The sequence below is a fragment of the Stegodyphus dumicola genome, chromosome 10 (assembly GCF_044657685.1).
Source record: "Stegodyphus dumicola isolate Sdum_Otavi_A_Nest chromosome 10, ASM4465768v1".
Taxonomy (NCBI): Eukaryota; Metazoa; Arthropoda; class Arachnida; order Araneae; family Eresidae; genus Stegodyphus; species Stegodyphus dumicola.
Window position 1 is genome coordinate 186,424,356 of NC_140777.1, and position 16,257 is coordinate 186,440,612.

Here is a 16,257-nt window from a genome sequence, read left to right on the forward strand (position 1 = left end):
ATCCCATGTGTATTTTGCATATAAAATTTTTAATTATAATACATAAATTAATCACACTTCTAATCAGAATAAAATGATTTTATTTTATAGAATAAAATATGCTCTTTTTCTAGATATGTATTTCCAAATAATTTCTAATTAGAATGAAAACTTTTTAAGTTATCTACTTAATACTTAAATATATGAGAGTCTGGCCATAACAAACAGGAATTAATTTCTAAATAAATTATACTTCTAATACGAATATATATATATATATATATATATATATTTAATTTATGGAAGTCATTTGTTTAATCGAACCAAATGCCTTTTTTCTAATTATGTCTATATATAAATACGATTAGAATTATTTAGAATATCAAAAGCACTCCCGGGCTATTTGCTTAAGGAGAAGGAAGTCTATCAGCAATGGCTTGACTCCGAGACGAACTACCAGCATGCAACAATTGTACCCTTCAGCAGCTGAAAGACACCTTATATCATAAAAACAGATTTTTAACAGCAGAGGATTTTGTGGATTAAAAGTTGGGTATATCGGTAAAAAATCTAAACCATTAGCCAAAACATGAGCATTTCTTTATTTTTTCACAAAAAAAAAAAAAAAAAAAAGAATAAAAGTTAATTAAATTTGTATCTTCAAATTGTTGAATAAGATTTATAGGTACTTTTCCGTTTCGCTGGTGCAGACTTTATTGGCGACAACATACAGTATGAGCATAAAAAATTTTGCCAAATGTTAGTTCTAAGAATTTTTTATTTTGAAGGCATAAACATTTTAATAGCATTTAAAATTTTGTAAAAAGCCAATAAATAAAGACAATAAATTTGTAAAAAGATATTAATTTTAAGAATTTACTACACTTTCATGGTTCAACATCCTGAGTCGCCGGTTCGTATCACGTGACCCCAAGTGATCTAATCCCACATAAACTACGCTACAAAAATCTAATTCTCTCAGTAATTATTTACATTAATTTCAAGTTAAATCTTACTTTTGGAATACAAGTTTAAATGCAAGAATTATTTCAATTTGTACGAATAGCTTACTCAGAAATTACGTAAAACTGCAGTGCTTTACTTCTTTAGTGCATTCTCATTAGAATTGATGAATTTAACCCCTAACTTTGCCTTTTCTATATTTTCGCCTTCGGGTGAGGGGTGTGATTTCATCCTATAAAAATTCTATGTAATTGTATGCTAGTATTAAAAGAGAGAATCAATCTGATAAGAAATGGTGACAACTTGTTTGAAAATGAAGCGTAAAAGGTTATCAGCAAAGATGTTCCGTTTGGCACCAGTTGTACTATTAATAGTACAGTCAAAAGTCATTAATTCGGACACCCGTGATCCAGAATGATCTATAATCCGGACCTCAAAGCTAAAAACTTTCTGCGCATGCGCATAGGCGCTTACACGTGCGCGTAAGACCTTTACGATTGCACATATGCGCGTGCGCGTTTTATGTATAACGGACGGTATAAGAAAAAATTATCTAATTATCTATTTCAGTTAATGTTGATGATTGTGTTGTTCCTTAATCTTCAAATTGGATCCTGCTTATTATTTTTTGCAGACTGTAAGAGCAATTTTATAAAAGTAAACTTGAACTTTCGATTATGTCAAATAGAATTTTCGATGCTGGAGCTCTCAAAGGATCTACAAAACAAAAGTATGTTTCGATGTCCATCAAACAAAAAGTGGAATTGCTGCAAAAAATGGATAAAGACATGAAGAAGGTGACAGAGAGGTTAGTGAAAGCAAAAAAAATTTCGATTGACAAGTTAGTCGGTATTCTTGGCACAGCAATTACGGGACTTGAACAGCGGAACTTTGTAACTTAACAAGAAATTATGTCTGTTTATAGAATTAAAGAGAAAGTATTATCACATAAAATGAAGCAACTTAAACAACTTACATTGAAAGAAATGTTTAATAAAGTAAACAAATAAATATCAAGCTTTTTTTTTTTTTTTTGTAAATTTTGATACCCTTTAGATCATAATTGCTCTCTATTTCATATATTACAGTTTCATATTTTTAATTTTAGAATTTCTGCATGCCATCTTACGAGATTAAACATGTCATCTTACGAGATTATCACATAAAACGAAGCAACTTAAACAACTTACATTGAAAGAAATGTTTAATAAAATAAACAAATAAATATCAAGCTTTTTTTTTTTTTTTTTTTTTTTTTTTTTTTTTTGTAAATTTTGATACCCTTTAGATCATAATTGCTCTTTATTTCATATATTACGGTTTCATATTTTTAATTTTAGAATTTCTGCATGCCATCTTACGAGATTTAAACTGATGATCTATAATCCGGAAAAATCGATAATCCAGAATCGCCGAAGTCCCGATGAGTCCGGATTAACGACTTTTGACTGTAGTAGTTTTGCCGGCGCAAGCAATAAAGTCACCATGGTGACTTTTGCCTTTATTGTCACCATGGTGACTATCACCGGCGCTGGCAAAACAAAAAAGTACTGATTTATATTTATAGATTTTTCTGGTGTGTTACTCATGTTCATGTTTAATAGCAATGAATGTAAAATAAACTGAAAGTTCAAATAAGTAAACCATAGAAATTTTTGCATCATTGTATTTTCAACAAATGCATAACTGAAATAGATTCGTCAACCCCATCAAATTGCTTCGGGGGCCGCCAGTTCACACTGTTATAGACAACGTTCAAATTGCACAAAAGTAATATTTAAGTATTTAACTTTTCATGTAATAAATACAGACAAATTCAAATAACCTTATCCTGTTCTATTTGATTGGTCTCTTTCTGAAATTTAAACAATTGCATAACAATCGTGAAAAGCCATAGAAGCGCCTGTTATAAATCTTGTTTTTCTGCAGTTATGAAATTCAGGATCATATTTCTTTGGTTACCTACATGAAAACTATTTTTGCACTTAAACACGAAAAAAAGAATACAAATAACCCTTTTAACCTTATTAATCGAAATTATATGCATAAAAGAATCCTGAATGGAAAATATAAACCTGACTGAATGATTGAACAGGCTGGAATACATTTCGAGGATGCAATATTATGCATATTTTATTTTTTAAACATTCATCTTTAACTATGTGATATACAGTCAAAAGTCGTTAATCCGGACTCGTCGGGACTTCGGCGATTCCGGATTATCGATTTTTCCAGATTATAGATCATCAGTTTAAATCTGGAAGGATGGCATGCAGAAATTATAAAATTAAAAATATGAAACCGTAATTTATGAAATAAAGAACAATTATGATCTAAAGGGTATCAAAATTTACAAAAAGAAAAAGCTTAATATTATTTGTTTACTTTATTAAACATTTCTTTCAATGTAAGTTATTTAAGTTACTTCGTTTCATGTGATAATACTTTCTCTTTAATTCTATTAAACAGACATAATTTCTTGTTTAGTTACAAAGTTCCGCTGTTCCAGCCCTATAATTGCTGTGTCGAGAATACAGACTAACTTCCGAAATTTTTTCGTTTTCAATAACCTCTGTGTCACTTTCTTCACTATCGGAAGTGAATTATATAACTTGATTTAAATCATATCAAAGACGCAGTACATCGAGATGAAATATTACATTTAGTAAGGAATTATAAGCCAAATAAAATAAAAACATCGGAAGCACTTCCGCAGAGAACCCGGTAAATGTAAACATCGCCAACTTTGGCGATAATAGTTCAAGCCTGGTAACCTAGCTAATTCATCTTGTTCACTTATGCGAAGGTTGTCGTTGTTGGCGTTTGGAGATTTATATTATTTTTCTCTTATTTATTATTATTTTTTCTGAATTTTTTAACAACGAATAGATAGAAATATTTTCGCATAATTAAAGAAGTTTTCGTCGAAAGATGCCGGTTCTCGGGTCGTCAGTTCGGGATCAAAGGAAGAAATTATGGCGGGAGGGGTGAATGCTAATTTGTAACATGGCTGTTCACGTTATGTTCTTAATTATTAACAACTGTAAGCACATAGAACCATGAGGTTTCCAACCCCTATAATAATTTTAAAATGTATAAAGTTCTAGTTTTATTAAAAATGCTACTGAAGAAAATTTGATTACTGTTGAAGGTTATTTGTATTGTGAAATATATTATGAAAAAGGATAGGTATTTGTTTCAACGTAAAATGCTTTAAGCTGTATGCAAGTAACTTGAAAAAAAAAAAAACTTAAAAACTATGTAAAATGGATATATTAAAGGTCATGCATTCATTAATTTATTACATGGGCATGGCTCTTACCGAAATACATCAATCAACAGGCAAAGTACTTAATAGTGGAAAAAAGACATTTGTAATAGAAATATTAGTATTCTATATGAATTAGAGAAAACACATATAAGTATATTGTAAACGTAAGTATAAGAAAACTAATTGTTGTTTTTTAAATGAATTTTTACTTCCCGTTATGTTTAATACGTTGTTTTCTGTGCTAACTTGAATTTACATCACTAAAAACCACGTTTACAAAATATCACGCTTACGGCTCGGCTCATCCTCGATAAGCCGCGAGCTTGGCGAGTAAAACTGCAACGGCGCCAAAGGGTTCTTTCCCGAAGCGCCAACGGGTTCTCTGCGGATGAAAATCCAAAACATCTGCCCTGAAGATAAGGATAGTGCTGACAGATCAACTTCCAATTCATTGCGTGCCGTGTCGTTTCCCTCCCCCCGCAGAGCAGCGTGAAATTGATGATTGATAGTATGATTGATATTTTGATTTTTACGTGGCTCTGGGTATACGAAGCGAACTCAAAAATCATGGTAAGTGAATATTTGCTTTTGGTAGTGCTTAAATGTATAACATGTTTTTGCTTTTTTATGTTATTTCATTGTTTGGTTTAAAATGTATTTTATTGAGATTATGTATTTTTTGTTTGCCTATATTGTAGAATTTGGTGCTCATTTGACTTTTTAAGTGAAAATATATCGATGTGTACATGGACAAAGTAAAGGGAGTGCACAATGCAAGTTTGTGCAATTCTGGGAATTTTTTTTAAGTGAAAATATGTTTACGTGTGCATGGATAAAGTTAAAAGAGTGCACAATGCCATTTTTGTGCAATTCGGGGATTTTTTTTAAATGAAAATAAGTCAATGTGTACATGGATACTGAGTTTGTGCAATTGTCTTGTTATTTTGGCTTTGTGTAGCGGCGATTTTTGGCGCAAAAATCACCGCTTCACAAGCCAAAATAACGAGTCAAAGAACTGCACAAAATTGGTATCCATGTACCGCCAAAAATCGCAAAGTTTCGCCAAGGGATACCCTAAACTACACTTTTACCTAAAATACTAAAATGAAAAAAGTATTTAGATTTACTTAGACACAAAAAAAAGTAATCGTTTACAATTTGTTCTATGTGTATATTTTACCATCTCAACGCAAACACACGGCCAACAAGCGACCGAACGGTAAAGTCGCTGAACACTAGTAATTCGGTCCGAGGTTTGAATTCCACAAACAGGCTCGCTGCATGGGCGTTTTCGTGGTTTTCCTCATGTGTAACATGTATACGAATCAGTTTCCCTTAGAAAAGTCCTCCACAAAGGCATCCCTCCCTTTAGGCAGATAGCCCTCGAGGCTTTGCCATACACACGCAAACACACTCAATGCAAACGCTACACTTTGCCTTACCCAATTTTTGCCCAGCAAAGCTTTTCCTCCCAATATTGGGCTCAAGAAGGAATTTTTGGAAAGCACCTTTTGTTGCTATTTCCCTTTTGGCATCAAAAAATTCCTCCCGAGGATATGGCGATTTTTTGCGATTCAAGATGGCGGAAAAAATTACGGCAAGTGCAGCTTATCTGAGTTTTTTCCATAAAATTCCAAATGCTTGAAAGTTTGACATTTTTTTTTAGAACACCAGCAAAAATTAGTAAAACTTAACCTAAAATATACATTACACCATACAACATAGTTATTCTCATTTTGAATAACAGCAGCTGAAGAAAGATAAAACTACAAAATTTAACTACTTTAAAAACTTTATATGGTATTTTTTTTGTTGAGGCAGACACAACACTAAGTCACTAAAACTGGCAAACTTCATTGCCCAGTTTGAAAATGCAAGCTTCAAATATCATCAAAGGCTTAGCAGTGGCCACTTTAACAAGAAAGTGAAGTGTTAATATACAAAAGTATTCATAATAGTTTATAAATTATTAAACAAACCTTTTTTGTTACTTCTAGAACTAATGCACTTTTTCAAAAATGATGACTTTACCCCACTCTGTCGAGGAGTCTGTTGTGAAAGTATTTGTATATAATCACTATCCCTAGAAAATAAAGCTTTGTAGACATCCATTTTAAACAAAAACCATAAATCAATATATAAGTATTGTCACACCAATTTTAAATCACGTTTTTTAACAGTAGAAAAAGGGGGAAACCACACATAAAATAGTCCAAACTTCCAATGACTAGAATTCGATGAATTTTCCATTTAATTGATTAAAAAATTTGTTCAGGATCTTTAAAAACGGAAGCACTTCCGGAGAGAACCCGGTGAATGTAAACATTGCCAAATTTGGCGATAATAGTTAAAATCTGGTAACCCAGCGGATTCAACCTATTTGCTTGTTGCAACCATTTTGTTTCGTTATCACTGTGGTTCTTCGCATTTGCAGATTTCTATTATTCTTCTTTTATTTATTACTTTTTTTCTTAATTTTTTAACAACGAATAGATAGAAATATTTTCGTAGATTCCGGTTCTCGGTTCGGGATGAAAGGAAGAAAATAAAGCGGGAGGGGTGAATGCTAATTTGTAACACGGCTGTTCACGTTGTGTTCTTAATTATTAACAGCTGTACGCACGCAGAACCATGAGGTTCGAAACGCTCAAATAATTCGTTTTCGTACTCCACAAAAATGTGCGTTTTAAATAATTAAGCAATGCTTTTATTTTTATTATTGTTTATTGTCACCTAAAACTATGATAATAAATCAATTTTTATGGCATAAAATTGTAACAATATATTGTTAATGCTTTTCTTACAATAACCTTTCAGAGGATGGCAGGTGTGACATAAATAGATTATTAAATTTTAATAATAAATACTATTTATTACTGATTATCTGTGACAGAATAGTTTGATGTATTCCCATGGTCATCAAAATTAGCAAACCACTGCTGGTGTAAGGAATATAGTTCAAATGACTCTTGAAAAGTAATGAAATGTGTAATGTTCAAGTTTTATTAACAATGCTACTGAAGAAAATTTGATTACTGTTGAAGGTTATTAGTATTGTGAAATAAATTATGAAAAGGATGGGTATTTGTTTCAATGTAAATTGCTTTAACCTGCATGCAAGTAACTTAAAAAAAAAAAAAAAAATACTGAAAACTGTTAATCAGAGTTCATACACATTTCTGCACACAGAAATTAAGGACCATTAATGAAAAAAAATTCAGGACCTATGAGTAAACGCGAACTGAATAAATTCAATTAAAAATATTAGCGATGCCTGCATTTCACATTTGTAATACCATCCTAAAAATAAAATAGATCCATAAGTAGTATGTATTATTACTAAACATGAATTAACATAATTATTAATAAGTTTGAAAATGAAATAAACTTTAAGTAATTGATCAAGTAGCATTAAATATTTTACACTTATAATAGTTGGGCATATTTGAAAGAAGTGACATTTACATTTTACTAACTTTATGTAACTTTTTTTTTATGTCTCATAATGTCACATACTTGGTCAGGCTAGCGGTTTAGTAAGTAGCAGGTTGATTTTATGTCAAATGGCATAGGTTAAAATGAGAAGTATCATAATCAGCAAAATTCATAACAAAAGTTAATAATTTAATAATTAATTTGTTTAAATTTAATACCAATTTATTTCCGTATATCACGTTTAACCTGTTAGTTTTACATCTACATGCTTATTATCTGTGAATTTTTACTACCATATGCTTAATATATTGTTTAGTCTGCTAACTAGAATTTACATGCACTAAAAATCACGTTTACAAAGTATCACATTTACGGCTCGCCTCAAGCGTCGATGAAACGCGAGCTTGGCGAGTAAAAATGGAACGGCGCCAACGGGTTCGCTCCCGAAGCGCCAACGGGTTCTCTGCGGATGAAAACCCTTAAAAACTAATACAAATATGACTTCATATGCGAAACTAAGTAAATGCCGATTAAATTCATCAAACAGAATTAGTGAAGTTAGTAGTAATAAGTATAAAATCCACGGGTAAAATGCAGAATCGACCACTTATTTGTTTGGCGCTTTTTTTTTTCTTTTTAAGAGTAAGAAGAATTGGATTTTTGTCAATTTTCTTTGACTTTTTAAGTGAAAATAATGTGTACATGGATAACGAATCTGAGCAATTCTTAAAAACACGTCAAGCAGTGGGTGATTCTGCACTTTCCCCAAATCCAGGACCCAGAAACTAAATGTTAGTAAATAAACATATGACCTGTTTTGAATTAATCTGTAAATTTAAAAAAAAAAACCTATAATTAAACTATTACAGTATAGAATAACGATTTGCTCAGGATCTTTAAAAACTGGAAAACTGTCGCCAACACCAAAATGACCCGTTCAACTACTCATCGTATATGTCGCGTTTACTGCTCATCATAAAGCCGCCAAAAGTAGCCAAATGCCTTGTGCAATGGATACTAGGAGAAACATATAGCAATATTTAATATGCGAAAATAAGCAAATGCCTACTAAATCCAACAAACGGAATTAGTGAAGTTAATATATTTAATATTCGGTTCCCAAAAATTGAATATAATATATGTAAGGTAAGACAAGATTTCTGTTGAATTAATTTGTAAATTAAAAAAAAAATTAAGTTACATTTGATGAAATGTAATTTAACTATTAATTACAAGCAAAAGGGGGAAAGAACAAAAGTTCGCATATATTTTTATCTAAATGTATAGGAAAAATAACAAACCCAAGCACTCACATATCTTTTACTGGAGTTCTCGACAACTCTAACATTTCGGTACAAAGTATTCAATTAAACTAAAAGCGTTAAAAAACGTAAAACCAGTAGTACATGCTAGCATACAATTTCAACATTCACATAGCCGCGCGCATTATATAAATACAACTCAACTCACTTCATACAGCGAGATAATTTTTATTAATTTTTTTATTTTCCATTATTACACTTAATTATACGCCTATTTTAAGTCCATCTTTAAATGCTATTGATTTATTTTCCGACGTATTTTATACATACCATAAACATATCATTTATTTTTATTTTTCGGAAATGACACAATGAGCCTTTGAGTCATTTCCGAAATGATTCAGAATGAACCTATTCGGAAATGACACCTTTCCGTTTTTTGTAAAATACTAGGAATACTTTTGCTTTTCTATAATATTTCCTTAGCAGCCTCATTTTATCTCTCTCTGTCTCTTTTTTCGATCACATACAGCTACGATATTTTCTCTTTATTTACCCTTTTGACTATAAAACAGTGTCATGTAAACAGCAAATCATATATGATAATCAAGGAATAAAAATAAAATCAAAATTAAAAACGAATGATGGGCTACTGGGGGCTTAATTTGGAATTTCTCAGCTTCTATTTAAATAAAAAGTAAATTAATTTTTAAATGTTTTAAATATATACATATAATGCTTATTTTAATTCACATCTACCACTCTTTTTTTTCTCTTATGTTTTATATTTTGGCTAACGCACGCATTAAAAAAAATGTTTTATATTTTTTTCGACAACATAACTCTGGGACTTTTTTTCGCTCACAAGGCAAAAATGCTTCAATATACCGTGCTCTGAGAATTTTTTTTTTTTTTTTGTCTGTCTATCACTTCCGGCGTATGGTCCTTGTGTAATCTTGAACGAATTAACGTCAAAATGGCAGCCCATAAGAAAAAGCGTCGTGTGCAGCAACAAGAAAAAGAATCTTCTGATACCGGTAATAATTCTCCTACACATGACGATGATGTAGTTCCAATGGTGAGTCTTAAAATACTTTTAACTAATATTAGATTACTCAAACAATACCCAATTTTGTAACATATTTAGGGTTACCGTATTGTAGCTGTGAGAATTTAAGGGCATTGGCTTCTGCAGGATGGACTCGAGTTACAATTGTAATTTTCCCATTGATGCATGTAAAATGTATTTATAATCAGGTATTTTTTATAAATGCAATATTCTGTTTTCTGCTAGTGACCCCGCATATTAAAAAGTAAACAAAGGTATATTTATGTAATTATTTGCGAGCAGCCGCATCTGAAATGTTGAATGTCTAAGACATTATGAAAAATTAATTTTAATGTGCGTGTGTGAATAACTCAAATCTTTTTTGCTTTGTTAGGTGGTGTTGAATGTCGACTTTGATGTAAAATTTCCTGAACCTACTGATCGCCCTAGTGTAATAACTCTTTTACAGCAGGTAATACTTTTTTATATTAATTCTTTGTTTTTATTTTGTTTTGTGACTTAATTAATCCATTTGGCTTTTGTCCATTATATTCATGTTTATTTGTATAACTCAGACAGTAGGTCCACCCTGTTATGCTATTATATAAAACTGATAGCAAACTCTGTAAAATTTCATGAGATGTATTTTAATGGCTTAATTTGCTGCACTGTAAGGATTTTCATCCGCAGAGAACCCGTTGGCGCCATTGCATTTTTACTCGCCAAGCTTGTGGTTCATCGACGATCAGCCGAACCGTGAAAGTGATTTTGGTTAATCTTTGGATTATGGTAACTTGGCGATTAATTGGCAACAAACTCAGCTACAGCAAACCTTTATTTTTTTTTTCACCGCCATTTTGTCTTCATGAAGTAAAGACATGTTTCTTTTCTTTTTATTTACTCAACACTTTTTCCAACAATCTGCTAGCCGAATTACACTTATGCTAGAAATTTTATGTAACAAAACTGCTTAATCATGACAAATATTAATTGCAAAATTGGGAAAAAGTGCAGAATCGCTAACTCCTTGCCGCGTTTTTCAGAATCACACATACACAGTAACCATGTACACGTCGACTTATTTTTATTTAAAAAAACATCCCAGAATTGCACAAAAATGGCATTGCGTACACTCTTGACTTTATCCATCTACACTTCTATTTTCTCATAAATTAAAAAAATTTCACGAAAATGCATAAAAATTTTGTGAATCTTTAAACTCGGTAAAAAGCACATATATGAAATTACCTGATCCCAAAAAAGTATATACCCTTTCCAAGGATGAACATTTCCACGTGTAATATAAATAAAATATCTGAAAACTTTTACCTCTAAATTATCTATTATAAACGTCACCAACGAATTTATAATGCAAACATTAAAAATGGTTGCGAATACTTAGTGTCAAATATTTAAATTATTTCCATGCACGTTTACTTCCACTGAAACGTATACCAAATTGCTACAAACATATAATTCACAAAATAACTATCATTTAATTAAAATATAATTAAATTAAAAGCACTACTTAAAATATAAATAAGCACATACATTAAATTAATAAAAATTAGCTTACAATCCTAATTACTTTAAACTAAATCATTGCTAATAACAATTTTTCAATAATACCATATTAATTTATTTACTCCTTACATTTAGAACAATGCATAGAAATAATATCCTCAAATAATTAAAAATACTAACTTACCTAATCTTCTTCAGAATCTTGATTACGTGGCGGATAAACTTTTCTTATTTCCTCCGCTAAATAAAAAAACAAAATTCTCTTTATCATAATGCTTCGGAATGGCGCTTTTTATAGCACTCCACATGCCCTCTATTGTATTCGTATGTGCGCCTGTTTCAGGATGTTTAAAATCATACTTATGGTTCACAGCAAGATGTTGAAAACCTTCATCCTGCAGACAGACATATGACTTCCAGCAATCAGATATTATTATTGTACCAGGTAGAATATACTGCTTAATAAAACTTAATAAGCAATCTTTACTTCTATCTCGCACAACCTTAAAAAAACACTTATTACTACCCCTTTCAATCCCACTAAATACCCATTTCGAATTCACTTTAGATAGGGCCATGGGATCCAAAAATTAACCAACACTATTTCAGACAACACAGAGTGAAGCTAAATGTAAAATGCACAAATACAAAAGCTAAATACAAAAAGTACTGCAGATATTTTTCCAGATTTCCCCCTTTTTCCGATTAAAGAACTGTAATTCGTTCATTAATGTCACATGACATATCTCATGATCTCTCATTTTCCTCACACAAAATAATGCGTAATCGGAACTGAGTACTTCTCACATTATTCCCAAAGTCCTAGGTAGTAACCTTAATCGCCTACTAAAATGTTGCCAAACTACCTGTTACCATATTCCAAAGATTAGACGTGATTTTTAGTGCATGTAAATTCAAGTTAGACGACAAAACAATATATTAAGCATATGGTAGTAAAAATTCACAGATAATAAGCATGTAGATCTAAAACTAACCGGTTAAACGTAATATAGGAAAATAAATTTGTATTAAATTCAAGTTAGCACAGAAAAGAATATATTAAGCATTAGACAATATATAAGCATTTATAACGGAAATAAGAATTCATTTAAAAATATAAATTAGTATTAATGTACTGAAATTAACCGGTTAAACGTGATAAACGAAAATTTGCCCTAAATTCCAGTTAACACAGAAAACAATATATTCCTTACACCAGCAGTGGCTTGCTAATTTTGATGACCATGGTGATGCATCAAACTATTCTGTCATCTTAGATAATCAATAATATTTTTTTATTTCAATTTAATCATCTATTTATGTCACACCTGCCATCCTCTGAAAGGTTATTGTTAGAAAAGCATTAAAAATATCTTGTTAAAATTTTACGCCATAAAAATTGATTTATTCTCATAATTTTAGATGACAGTAACCAATAATGGTTGATCTTTGGATTATGGTAACTTGGCGATTTTTTCACGAAAATTTGGCGACCAACTCTGCTACAGCAACCCTCTATTTTTTTTTCGCCGCCATTTTGTCTTCACGAAGTAAAGACATGTTTCTTTTCTTTTTATTTACTGAACACTTTTTCCAACCATCTACTAGCCGAATTACACTTATGTTAGAAATTTTATGTAACAAAACTGCTTAATCATGACAAATATTAACTGCAAAATTGGGAAAAAGTGCACATTCACAAACTCCTTGCGCGTTTTTCAGAATAGCACATACACATAAACCATTTACACGTCGACTTATTTTTACTTAAAAAAACATCCCAGAATTGCACAAAAATGGCATTGCACACACTCTTAACTTTATCCATCTACACTGCTATTTTCTCATAAATTACAAAAATTTGCACGAAAATGCAAAAAAATTCTGTGAATCTTTAAACTCGGTAAAAAGCACATATATGAAATTACCTGATCGCGAAAAAGTATATACCCTTTCTAAGGATGAACATTTCCACGTATAAAATAAATAAAATATCCAAAAACTTTTACCTCTAAATTATCTATTATATTATAAACGTCACCAACGAATTCATACCGCAAACATTACAAATGGTTACAAATACTTAGTGTCAAATATTTAAATTACTTCCATGCACGTTTGCTTCAACTGAAACGTATACCAAATTCCTACAAACATAAAATTCACAAAATAACTATCATTTAATTAAAATATCACTAAACCATATACACGTCGACTTAATTTTACTTAAAAAAAATCCCAGAATTGCACAAAAATGGCATTGCGCACACTCTTCACTATATCCATGTACACTGCTTTTATCTCATAAATTAGAAAAATTTCACGAAAATGCATGAAAGTACTCAACGTATTCTACTCAAACGTATTCCAAAATACTACAAACATATAACTCACAAAATCACGATCATTAAATTAAAATATAATTAAACTAAAAAACACTACTTAAAATATAAATAAGCACATACATTAAATTAATAAAAATTAGATTACAATCCTAATTACTTTAAACTAAATCAGTGCTAATAACAATTTTCCAATAATACCATATAAATTTATTTACTCCTTACATTTAGAAAATGCATAAAAATAATATCCTCAGATGATTAAAAATACAAACTTCCTTAATCTTCAGAATCTTTATTACGTGGCACGCACACTTCCACTATTTCACACAACACACAATGAAGCTTAATACAAAATAATATAGTACTACAGTTTTCCAAATTCCCCCCCCCCTTTTCCGATTAAAGAACTGTAATTCGTTCATTAATGTCACATGACATATCTCATGATCTCTCATTTCCCTCACACAAAATAATGCGTAATCGGAACTGAGTACTTCTCACATTATTACTAAAGTCCTAGGTAGTAAGTAACCTTTATCGCCTCCAAAATGTCGTCAAACTACCAGTTACCATATTCCAAAGATCAGCCCCAATAATAAAAATAAAAGCATTACTTAATTATTTAAAATGCACATGCAAATTTTTGCGGCCTACGGAAACAAATTATTTTAGAGTTTGTAAACCTCATGGTTCTTAGAGCTGTTAATAATTAAGAACACTACGTCAACAGCCGTGTTACAAATTAACATTCACCCCTCCCGCCGTATTTTCTTCCTTTCATCCCGGACCGAGAACCGACATCTATCTACGAAAATATTTCTATCTATTCGTTGTTAAAATATTCAGAAAAAAAATAATAATAAATAAGAGAAGAATAATATAAATCTGCAAACTTCGAACAAGCGAATAGGATAAATTCGCTGGGTTACCGGTTTGAACTATTATCGCTAAAGTTGGTGATGTTTACATTTACCGGGTTCTCTGTCGAAGTGCTTCCCACTGTAATGCTATAATAAGTGAAAATTTGTATAGATTTCTTCCTTACAAGCTGAAAGCATTTTTGCTGTCTTATATACAGCCCCAACCTTTTTGTCCCTAAGAACACAGGGGTTCACAACTGGTGGTACGCAAGAGAAAAATAGGTGGTACGCAAAGAAGCAAAGTATTTTGAACTATTAAATTCAAAAATTAAAACCAAACATCCTGATTCAGTTTTCTCTCTAACATTCATAAATTTATGCGATGTGAGCTTTGTTCAAGCGTGGTGGTGGTACTAAAGGTTTTCAATTTTTGTTTAGATGGTATGCGTTAGTCAAAAAGTTGAGAACCGCTGTTCTAGAATATCTGTTTGATGGCGGGTACCATTTACTTTTCTAATGTAAATATATAGTTGGATAGAGTTACATGCCCATAAAAGAAAGAGAATGGTCGCATTTCACTTTGTGCTGGTATCTGTGTTGGACACTATTTCTATTTCATTAATATTGAGAAAACTTTCACGTAAAATTTTATTGAAAACTATATTTGTATTTGATTTTATTTTTATATATACTATATTTGTATTTGATAGTATTTGATTTGTAGACATTTGTATAGTGATCACACAGCAGTGGGCATATGTTAAACTATCAGCGAGCGCCATTCGTAGGAAAAGTTTTTTTTTTTATAATTTGGAATATGATTAGTGTTTTCCTGTTGAGATTTTAACATTTAGCATTTGGATCCACCGACATGTCTAATAAATTTTCTCATCATTACTTTTAGTTGATGTAACTTCTAATAAAAATTGTTCAGTCTAACAGTAACTGCTGTTTGAAGCACAATGTTATACAGTTGTTGAATTTAAAATTTTGAGAGCTTTTCCTTTAAACAAAAATTATTTTTTGCCCTTTTAAACCCAGTATGCATGCTTGCATTATAATTGTAATCCGTGAGCAAGCAGTGTTCTTGAGAAAAATACATCACTTTTATCTTTGAAGATGAAATGTTTACAGACATTAATGGCTGAAAATCTGATTGATGAAAGAATCAGTAAATGAAAATTGTGGAGAGGAAAGAAGTCACATGAACAGCTTAATGATCCCAATTGGTATAGAATCTGTTCAGAATTGAATATTTATCTCAGTTTAGAATATGTGAATTTCACATATTTTTAGGAAGAAAGAAGTTTGTCTGAGAAAGAAGTTGTTGATGCTATGCAAGACTGGGTCAATATGCAGACAAAAAATTTTATTCTCCTGTAATTAAGAAACTCCACAGACATTCAAAGAAGTGTACTAGTGTGGCAAGTTACTGCAAAGGAAAACTGTGTGTATGTAGTATTGGAAAGTCAAACAACAAGTATCAGCGTTGTTAAGGCAGAAGTGATCTGGCAACCACGATGAGAGAAAACAGCAACGTGGTTAGCTAGCAGCCATTATTATTGTGCTT

General features: G+C 31.1%; 2 protein-coding genes across 4 annotated transcripts in view; one reads left to right on the plus strand and one right to left on the minus strand.

Moving 5' to 3' along the window:
* The window catches only part of LOC118195728 (nuclear pore complex protein Nup107-like), a 140,179-nt gene extending 131,083 nt beyond the window's left edge, over nt 1-9,096 (minus strand). The window contains exons 1-2 of one of the 3 annotated variants that reach the window (XM_035367051.2): nt 8,962-9,096; nt 6,193-6,296 (exon numbers count right to left, since the gene is read on the minus strand). In XM_035367051.2, coding sequence (XP_035222942.1) covers nt 6,193-6,296; nt 8,962-8,996 — 139 coding nt within the window. In that variant the 5' untranslated portion in view covers nt 8,997-9,096. Of the gene's footprint in view, nt 1-6,192; nt 6,297-7,866; nt 7,986-8,961 lie in introns of those variants that run through there. The other 2 variants (XM_085826001.1, XM_035367052.2) reach the window with 2 other exon arrangements.
* Nucleotides 9,097-9,831: 735 nt separating this feature from the next.
* The window catches only part of LOC146995241 (protein BCCIP homolog), a 57,171-nt gene continuing 50,745 nt past the window's right edge, over nt 9,832-16,257 (plus strand). The window contains exons 1-2 of the mRNA XM_085826003.1: nt 9,832-9,988; nt 10,353-10,430. Of these exons, the coding sequence (XP_085682129.1) occupies nt 9,887-9,988; nt 10,353-10,430 (180 nt within the window). The 5' untranslated portion in view covers nt 9,832-9,886. The remainder of the gene's footprint in view (nt 9,989-10,352; nt 10,431-16,257) is intronic.